The sequence below is a fragment of the Rhopalosiphum maidis genome, chromosome 3 (genome assembly GCF_003676215.2).
Source record: "Rhopalosiphum maidis isolate BTI-1 chromosome 3, ASM367621v3, whole genome shotgun sequence".
Classification (NCBI taxonomy): Eukaryota; Metazoa; Arthropoda; class Insecta; order Hemiptera; family Aphididae; genus Rhopalosiphum; species Rhopalosiphum maidis.
Genome location: NC_040879.1, coordinates 74,003,173 through 74,013,994, shown reverse-complemented (window position 1 = coordinate 74,013,994; position 10,822 = coordinate 74,003,173). Strand labels below are relative to the sequence as shown.

At 28.9% G+C, this 10,822-nt stretch overlaps 2 protein-coding genes across 2 annotated transcripts; both read right to left on the bottom strand.

Annotated features, from left to right (window-relative positions):
• LOC113558365 lies at positions 1-348 on the bottom strand. The gene has a single exon (XM_026963822.1). It carries the CDS (start codon positions 346-348, stop codon positions 1-3), a length of 348 nt encoding a protein of 115 aa, XP_026819623.1.
• An 8,323-nt stretch (positions 349-8,671) lies between these two features.
• On the bottom strand, positions 8,672-9,880 carry LOC113558181. Its single transcript, XM_026963684.1, has 2 exons — positions 9,060-9,880; positions 8,672-8,990 (listed from the first exon to the last, which is right to left on the bottom strand). Exons 1-2 carry the CDS (start codon positions 9,802-9,804, stop codon positions 8,704-8,706), a joined length of 1,032 nt encoding a protein of 343 aa, XP_026819485.1. The 5' UTR covers positions 9,805-9,880; the 3' UTR covers positions 8,672-8,703.
• Positions 9,881-10,822: the final 942 nt, after the last annotated feature.

The following is a 10,822-nucleotide window of genomic DNA, read 5'->3' as shown; positions in this document are numbered from 1 at the left end:
TTATGAAAGTTGGACAGCAAAGTGACTCCTCGTTTGTCTTTCCATTTGACAATTGAAATGTAATATCACATTGCTCATGTTCCAGTCAATGTCACCCATGATCATGTTTTTATCTAACTCTAACTTTGGCAAATATTTTCTAGTACTTTTAACAGTTCCACAGCAAAAAATACGTTTTGATTTCAGGTATGCCAAAAGTGGTACACTTTTAAAAAATTTATCAATGTACAAGTTATGGTTTTTATGATGTAATGGATTTGTTAAATTTTTGACTACTCGTCCCTCAAGATTTGTTTCGACAGTCACCTCTTTTACCCGTGTATAAATCGAAATTCCAAAGATAACCATGTTTATCAGCTAACTATTATACCTGTTACCTCTTTTAATTGGTTTATTCGTCATGTATTGCTTAAAAAGTTGATCGACCTTTGAACTTAATCATCGATTCATCGACTGCAATAATTTTGTGTGGGTGGTAATATTTTTGAATATTTTCTCGAAATTTTTTTAAAAAAGGTTGAACTTTGTACAATTTATCATAACCTGTTTCGCCCCTTTTTGCCATAACCGAGTTGTCATTTAAGTGAAAAGATGAGAGTAACCAACCAAAACGATTTACAGTCATAAGAGAACTTATATAATCATCATGTAAGTCCAAAGCTGTAGACCAATAATCTGTATAGTTTGGATCACGTTTTATACCCATTTAAATATTCATACCAAGAAAAGTCATTATTTCATTTGTATCTGTAGGAATATAATTTTTTCCAGTTTTCATCTTTATTTGGTATACATACAAATTTGTTTGGTACACTATTAACTCTATTATGTCATTTGAAAATAATAATTTAAAAATTGAATATGGAGTGTGTTCAGCTTCAATATCAATAATATTAGATGAACCATTGGCGCACATAAATTCAAGGAGATGATTTCGTAAAAAATTATTATTTTTTGACCACGTCGGAGCAGTAAATTCAAAACTATTATTTGATGGTTCATTTTCATTACTATGTATTAATGTATTTTCGGATGAATTATTTCCAAAAATATTGTTTTCTAATTAAATAGTTTCTGTAGATTGATATTTTGTTGGGTCCTGATTGATTGGTGGAAATAAGGGGCGACGAATGTGATTATTAGAATGGTCATTTTTTAAATATATTTGCCTTTGAGAATTGCACGTTTTTATCGGACTAGGTAATAATAAAAACGTTACCTTCATCTAGATTTAAAATCTCTACCAATTCGTCGTCATTTTGATCCATCAAATCATCGGATAAATTGTTGTCTTCCGTTACTTCAACATCTTTATTAGGTAAATAAGTTTCGTTGGCATCAGAATCATCGTAAGACGTAAAACTGTCACTATCGGAAGGTAAATCTTCGAACAAACACTCGACAATATTATTTTCATTCATCCGCGAGCTCATTGTAAAAAATTGACCGAACGGCACAACAGGTTAAAATTTAAACACTGAAATATTATTTCGTCACGGCTAAAATAATGACTTTTAACGGATTCTAATCAGCTTATATGAATTTTAATATGTTTGTTGATAATATATCACGAGCGAGAACTTAAATAGTGGCAGCATTATTATGAAGTACGTAACCGCATTTCTTCGCGATACGAATGACACTGAATTTCTAAATTGGTTATTTCTTAGACTTAAATAAACATGGTTTATTAAAAGAAATAATATATCAATGCTCATATTGGTGGGTTATTTTTTGTCCTGCTATGCCACAAATACGTTTATCTTACGGGTTAAAATTTGTCACGCTATGCTGCAAACAGTTAAAAATCTCTTCACCAGTAGTTTTTGTCGACAAAGACTGGCAAAACAATATTTCTACTTTAATATTACCATTCAACTCAAAACGAACAAAAGCTAATAAATTAGCTTGGTCAGTAACTTCTGTACTTTCATCCAGTTGCAGCGAAAAATATTCACTTTGTTTAAAACAGTAATAATAGCTATTTTCACATTTTCCGACATTTCATCAATTCCTCTTTTCACAGTCGTATTTGATAACGAAATTTCATTAATTTGTTGGTACATTTTTCATCAAACAAAGCATTACTTATTATTTTTGCTGCGGGAATAATAAGTTCTTCCCCCACGGTGTGAGCTGACCCCTTTGCAATTTAATAATGAAAGCTCATAAGAAATTTGGGTATTTAATATGTTTTGTTTTAATGATTTTTCTATGACTGATTTAGTTATAGAAAAAATTTCTTTTTTGAAAGAAATCGAGAGATTTTCCTACACATTCAGGATGTTTAGTTGCCTTTCAAGTTTTGAAAATTTCATACATTCGTTGGATAGCGTTTCGAAACAAATCACACTGCGGCATAGGCTCTTCCTCGGTACCAAAAAATACAAAACCGATGTTTAAAAAGTCAGGGTTATACTTACGAAAATTTATTTTAGTTTTCTTTGTTATATTCAAACTTGACACATCAACAATCTCATTACTATTAGTCCTTCATCACTTGACAGCTTCGTTTTACGACAAGACCCAGTTCAAAACCAAGCATCCATATTTACGTGTAGCGTAGTTAATAGTATGTACTATTTAATACTATGTAGTAACTCACAACAGACACAACGACGCAAAACACACAACCAATGTCGCAAAATAACTATTTATCAATTTACGAAATCGAAAGGCCTATTAAGTTTATCACAACCCGCACGCCGTGCACGATAAATACGATAAAAATGACATTTAAACGTTCGATATCGTATCGTTAATTGTACACTTATTGTACACTATAGTTAAAATTGATTAAATATTATTATGATCAGAAATATAACAAAAAATATATAATAATATTATTTTAAATATATATAATATTTAATATTATACCTATGGCTCGTCGCCCACAAGTAGGCCGTGGCTCACGGGTTGTGAACATTTGCTATAGGCTATGGGTTCTGATATATTAGAGAGCATAGGCGTGCGCAGACTCCGGTTTCAGCGGCAGCAAGAGATTAATTCGGCCCATTCTTCAAATTCATTATTAAACCCAGCCCATAGTTTTACTATTCTTGCTATTGGGTATCAAAATTAAAGTTGCATTGTTTATTTGGATAAACAGTTGTACAGTAAGGTACTAAGCCACTTAAGGTGTAACTTTTCCACAAGCCTATAATTAATAATATTATTTATAATATGATAAAATAAACAAACATTAATAATAATATAAAGTATATATTTAAAAAATAATAATTAAAGTAATAACATATGGTTGTAAAGAAAAAAATAAAACCTCTTATTAATTTATATATATTTATATAAATATACATTTTTTTCACAAACTTATAATACTAATCTACGCTCTATAGGTAATAAATTTTTAAATTCATCAATTACACTCTCAATATTTACAGAAGAAGTTAATTCTTGTTCAACAAATAGAAACAATAATGCATTTAGTCTATCTTGTGTCATGGTAGATCTAAGTTTGCTTTTAACAATGGTAAGTTTAGAAAAACTCCTCTCGCAACCACAACTCGTGACGGGGATAATAACAAACATTTTTAAACACAGAAAAAAATTATTAAAAATATTTGATCGATCACATTTGTTTAACCAATCAAGCCACTTATAAACAGAACCAGAGCAAGTACCTTTAGGAGTATCTTCTAATTGTTTCAAAAGGGTTATCTCAGAAATTAATGATTCTTTAGAAATATGGAAATATTTATTCAATAGGTCAAATTCTGTGTTATAATTTTCCATTTTAATATCCAAATTCACAAGATTACCTATTATATTTATTATGTCTAATGTTTCTTGCTTAAATCTTAAGTCCAGTCCATTTATTAATGTATCTAAAGTTGTATTGTAAACATTCACTCTCATTTCATCAAACTTAGTTTTAAAAATATGCTGTGTTTGGGTAGCATTATCTATTTTTTTAGATATTTTCCTATTTTTAATAGGAGGTATAATAATATTATGATTAATACAAACATTTTCTGTATTTTTAAAAATTAATTCAAATTCATCATATGAATCTCTGATTGAAATTAGTGAAGACTTAAGAGATTGAATATGTTTAACTGCAGATAAAAGATCTAACTTTGGAGTTTGTAATGAAGAACTCACTTTTAAAACTAGTTGTAAAATAGGTTGCATCATATTCATACAAAAAATAAAATTGAATGATTTGATTTGACTTTAGAAGTCCTAAGCCCTTCATTTTTACATCTGGCAGCAAACTCTTTTTTGTTATTTCGTCTAACGCTTTTAATAATGCTCTATAGTTATGTTTAATAGCATTTACTGCCTCTGAGCGACATGCCCACCTTGTTGTTGAGCATGACTTTAACGTTTGAAGATTAGACCCATGTTCTTTAGCTATATTTTCAAAAATAGCATGTCGAGTAGGGCTGCCTTCAATGAAAGAGTATAAAAATTGAACAGATCCTAAAAAGTTAAATACTACTTGATTTTTGTTACTTGTATTACTTGTGATTGAATCAATTAATGACAAATTTAAGCAGTGTGCATAGCAATGTACATACAAAATGTTTGCATTCATCTCTTTGAATTTTCTTTGTACCTCACCTATATTACCAGACATTGTAGAGGCCCCATCAAAACACACAGCAATTATTGATGACCAACCTATACCAAATTTGGAATGTATAATATTACTTATAGCTGTGAATATAGATTCAGCATTAACAGAAACTAACCGTACTAAATCGAGAAAAGTTTCAACAGGTCTATTCATTTGATCATCAAAATATCGTATAACGATTGAAAGTTGCTGATGATGACCAACATCACTAGTTTCATCGGCTAAGATTGAAACATATACATTTTGTAAATCTGCTTTTACTTTTTTAATAAGAACATTATGTATGGAACTAATTAGGTCGTTTTGGATTCTATTACTGGTATATTTTGCATTTTTTGGGCCATTTTCAAAGTGTTCTTTCAAAACTATTTCATATTTAGCAAAAGTATTAACTATTTCTTTGAATAAACTCTTTTGATTACTTTTTTCTCCTTCATCATGACCTCTAAAAGGCCTTCCTCCTTTAACAAGACACAAAGTTATATCTATCAAACGCTTCATAATTTTTCTATTGTGCAAACGATCACTTTCACATTTGGAAATATATTCTTTTCTACTTATATCTATTTGTTGATCAATAGAAGTAGTATTTAAGTAATCAGCCATTGCTTGGGTACTAAAAATATGGGATTTAGTAATTTGATGTTTATTAAAACGATTAATACCTCTATACCAACTACAGAAACCAGTTTTAGAAAATGCATCATCTAATTGACTGCTGTTTAAATTATTACCCTTAAAGATCCTACATGGAAAACAAAATGCTAGGTCTTTAGATGGACTATATTCTAACCATACATATTTTTCAAACCAGGATTTTTGAAACGATCTTTCTGATGCTCCTTGCATTGTTTTTGGATAAGATTCCATGATTGGGCGGTATGGACCAGCTCTTATTCGATTTCTGAGTTCAAGACGATTCACTGGAAGTTGGTTTATCGGATCATTATTATGTACGGGTACTAAAATACATAATCAGGTTATTATTGCATAATAGTTTATAATAATATAAATAATATAAAAAAAGGATAAATTATGTTATATGAAATAATTTAATGCCATTTTCGTTGATTTTATCAATTATATATAATAAAAATAATAAAATGCAGTAATTTCTAAATTTCTAATAAAAAAATAAAAATTGATTTTACTTTTTACATTTAAAAGTTAAGTATAGGAGGTACATATTACATACTACCCAAGGGCGCCCATAGGTAAATTCTCAAGGGGGGGACAAAATCTTAATTTATCAATACATTTATAAATAGGAATAGGAATAGGAGATAGGAAGAGGTCTACTGCTAATTATTATGCTATTACATTATATTATGTAAATCAAACTGGAAGATTATGAAATGATAATTATTTAACCAATTAACCATAAAAGTAATTAATCGAATTTTTATTTAATTAAAAACATAAATTGGACACTGAAAACAATTAATTATATTTATTAAAATATTAATTTACAAATAAAAATTGTAAATTTCTTTTTTTAATACCAAATATGTTTATTACTTCTTCTATATATTCATTCTTTTTATCATTAATTTTTTCCCTGTGTACACTTATCATAAATAACCCGTCAAGTCTATCTTCACTCATTGTAGATCTCGTCCATGTTTTTACTCTTCGTAACGTACTAAATGATCGTTCTACAGTGCATGTTGTAGGTGGTAATGTAATATAGATCATTATACATTTCTTGACGGCAGGAAAAAATTCACACTCCACCAATAATTTTTTATAATCTTCCATTGTATCATTTATAAATGATTGTGATTTTAATTGCCAATAATCATACCAAATTAAACCATTAACTTTTATATTAGGTATTTTAAAATGATTTTCAATATCTTGAAGTATGTTCAAATATTCATTTTTTTTGTAGTTTAATCATTTCATTTGGAAGCAACCAACATAATTTAAATGGAGTCTCATTGTTTTCATTAAATCTATTATTTAACGAACTAATAATAGAGTCTAAATATGGTATATATATGGATACTCTGTAATAATCTTTGATAGAATCATTTGATGAACAATTATGATTTGATCGTTGACTCTGATTATTTGTTCTTCGAGGTATTTTAAGTACAAAATCTAAGCTATTTGCTGCTTCAGTGATTTCCTCAAAAATTGTATTAAAATACTCTATGCTGTTTTCTCTATGTTTATTCAATATGCCAAGAAGTTCTGTTTTAACAAATTTATGAACAGAATGAAGATTAACACTTGTACCTTGTAATTTGGTCACAACTGGTTCTAGACCAGAAGAGTAATAAGCAATTACTTTTAAACTAATCAAAAAAGTACTATTTGATGTGGCTGATGAAAGTTGGAACGCACGATTTCTTGTAACAGTATTTGCTTCTGAACTAATAGATAACTTTTCAAGAACATTTTTAATTTCAATAAAACTGTTATCAAATAACCGTATACATTTGTACTTTTCTGCCCAACGTGTCTCACAAAATAATGGAATATTTGGAATAAGTTTTCTTCTCAAAATACTTTCTCTAAAAAACTTAATTATTTCCTTTACAGTACCAATAGTATTTCTGATTTCAGGAATTGAATTTTGATCGTTAACTACTAAATTGAGTTTATGTGAAGCACAATGAAAATAACAAGCAGTTGGATATATTTTTCGGATAATTGCCTGTACACCATTTTCTTTACCACTCATGGTTGAACAACCATCAAATCCTAAGCCAACAAGTTTCAACATATTTAAACCATATTTTTCTGTCGATTCTAATATACTTCTTGATACACCTTCTGCATTTAAAATATGTATTTCACTAAATCCAATAAATTCCTCATGCACTACATAATTAATATCAATATATCTTACACCAATAGATAATTGTTCTTTTCCTGCAATATCTGCTGTTTCATCAGCCAGTAGAGAAAATGCAACTGAATTATTGACTTGGGATACAATATCATTACGAATTACTTGACCACAAATTTGAATAATTTCATTTTGAATTCTATGTGATATATATTTGGATTTCCCAGAGGCCGTGTCAAAATGGTTCGATAAAATATTATCACCTGAATCAACTCGAAATTTTAATAAATCAACAAAATTACCTCTATCAGCAGTGTTTCCTCTAAGGGCAATGTCATGTTGTCCACAAAACAATATTGATTTTATAATTGGTCTTAATTTTTTTCTATTATTTTCAACTTCTTTGTGTACTGTAGCATTAATTTGCTCAATAACATTTATTTTTTTTGAATTCATACTGTCTAAAAACAATTTTGCTGTAACTTTTGAATCATTATGCCACTGTGTTTTTTCATGTTTTTTTGACTCTTCAATTATCTGATAAAATTTTGTGAATGGTGTAATAATAAAAGAACCTTGTTTACCTCTGTGTACATTAGCTTTGAACAAAACACAAAATTTACAAAAAACCCCTTTATGTTTAGGTGAATAAATCATCCAATCATACATTTCTAAGTACTTCAAATTAAATGCACGTTTAGAATTTGATGCCATGTCATTTTTAAAATTATAATTTATAGTTGGTTTGTATGGATTAGTTAGTAGACTGTACTTTTTATCTTCTGGTATTGGATGAATATTAATAAAATCTCCAACATCTGACGAATTATATATTATAATGTTAGTATCGTTACTTACACCTGAAAAGTAATTGAATTTACATAATTATATAGAAAAATTGAAAAAATAAAATATTTAATTATAATAAATATTTAATCCTACATATATGATATGTTCTAATAAAAATGTTTAAATGAATAAAATAAATCCTATACTTACAAGCAGTAGCGAGGCTTGAGGTTTTTGGTTGGGGAGACACTGAAAAAAAAATGGCACTAATACGCCTAGACCCCCTCTTTTTTTCTTGAACCCGGCAACTATGGCCATTATCTAAACGGTAATAAATAAATGTTCAAAAACTAAAAACAAAATTAAATTATATTTAAAAACTTCCAAAATAATAATATTTGATGTAATAAAACAAATGTATTATAATTTATAAATTATAACCAACAAAACAAAATAAAATGTAATATAATAAACTGTATATGTGCAACTCGCATTAACATGAAGTTTAAAAACAAATTTACGTTAATTTATACGTTAAATCTATTTTTCTATTTTTTGTCTTAGAAAATAAGTCAATGACATTGTCAATAAATGTTGGGTCAGTGGCTAATTCACTCAACATTTTCTTCTCGATAGCCATAGTACACAAATTTGAGAATCTATCGTGTGTCATTGTATTTCTTAGAAACGTCTTGATTCTTTTTAAAGTACTCATACTTCTTTCACTAGAAGCCGTTGTTACAGGAATACACAAAATTAATTGTAACAATTTTGTAAGCTCTACGTACACTTCTTGTAACTCAGCTGAAACAAATATGATTATATTATAATTAAATACATAGATTTTAAAAATAATAATGATTATGTACCAACCTTTAATAATATAATTCAGCAATTCTTTTGGTGGAAGATGTTTGTTATTATCATTGTAAATAACTGTTAATTCATTTTGTAATCTCTCTTGTTCGAATACTCCTGGGAAAACTTTTAGTAGTTGATTTAGTTTCTCAATTGGAAAATGTTTTTTGTAATTAATAAACTCATTGTTGTTTGCGAGCTCAATAAATTTCAAAACGTGAAAATCTTGAAATCGAACTTCAGTTTGGATAATTATTGAGTCCAATATTTCATACGTCAGATTTTTGAGACTATTTATATCTTTGTCTGTATATTGAAGTTCGTTATTCAATTCCATTGCAGACTCGCAACACTCGGTTATAGTATTTTGGTCATTTCTCATAGCTGATAATTGTGTAGATAAATTTTTTATTTCATTTATGCAAGTTTGTACATCCGCAGTGCATTTTGTTTGAAGTATTAAAAATACATGATCCGAGTATATAAATATTCGATGAAACAGACATAATAAATACACAAATTTTTGATTTGATAATTTATGCAGTAACCCATACGCTGTACTTATAGAAATCGGATCCCAGTCTTCCCCCTCTGTTACATACGATATCGCTTTTTGTAGTTCTTTAAAATGTGTACTTATAGTAGCTGCTGCTCTTGAATGGTAATTCCACCTTGTTTCACAACTTTTTGGCAACTTAAAACCTTTTTCCCGAAGCAGCTCAGTTCGTTTTGGTGATCTACTGAAAAATGTGTGAAACATTGTAAGGTCGCTTATAAAAATACGGACGGACTTAATATTTTTTGACCCATGTAAAAAAATTAGGTTCAGTTGATGGGCATAGCAGTGAATAAATAGGGCTTTTGGATAAGTTTTTTTAATAATGGCTTGGACTCCATTTTGGTTTCCAGCCATGACGGCCGCTCCATCATAAGTCTGACATATAATTTTATCGTTTATATTCCATTTGGTTATTTCTGCCAATAAAATATTTGAGAGCCCAACAGCACTTTTATCTTTTGATACATCAAAAAAACCTATAAATCTCTCTTCAATGTTGTTGTCAACAACGTATCTTAAAATAATACTCATTTGTGATTTGCACGATACATCGGTAGTTTCGTCGGCTTGTATAGACACAAAATTTGCACATTTTAAATCATTCATTATTTTAGTATTTACGACATCTGTAATACAAGCAATTAAATCATTTTGCACATCACTAGACGTTCCTTTAAATAAAGAGTTAGACAAAAAATGTTCTTTGAGTATTTGTTCTTCTTGCGATAAGAGTTCTAATAGCTCTAAATAATTACCCTTACTTAATGAGCTTTTTCGTTCATCGTGTCCTCGGAAAGCTAACTCTTGTTTCCCCAAATAACACACAACATGAATTAATCGAGCTAATATGCGACGGTTAATGCCAACTTGTTCATTATATTTTATGGCTTGCAAGCGTCGCCCTTCCGATAGTGCATGATCAATTATATTTTTACCAAGTAACTTAAATTGTTCCTGACAAACGAGATGCCTTTCAGAAATAGCATGTTTGTTTGCTTTTCGTTCGAAATTTTTTATATTTGACACACCTTCGTTGCTCCAGGTTTTCTCTCCTCTTAATAATAAGCAGTAAAAACAATATAGTTTATTTCTTACCTGACTACCAGTAAGCCATTTATATTTTGAATACCACACGAATTGAAATTTTCTAGTTGTTTTTCCGTCAGCTATTGTTAAATGCAATAAGGGACATGGTTTTTTATTTTTAAGTTCATATTTT

Bases quoted from the DNA above. Each gene is read 5' to 3' on its own strand.
- LOC113558181 (XM_026963684.1), bottom strand. From the start codon at position 9,804: ATGTTTCACACATTTTTCAGTAGATCACCAAAACGAACTGAGCTGCTT. The intron at 8,991-9,059 runs GTTGGTACATAA...TATTTGTTTCAG, and splicing joins GCTGAATTATATTATTAAAG to CTGAGTTACAAGAAGTGTAC.
- LOC113558365 (XM_026963822.1), bottom strand. From the start codon at position 348: ATGGTTATCTTTGGAATTTCGATTTATACACGGGTAAAAGAGGTGACT.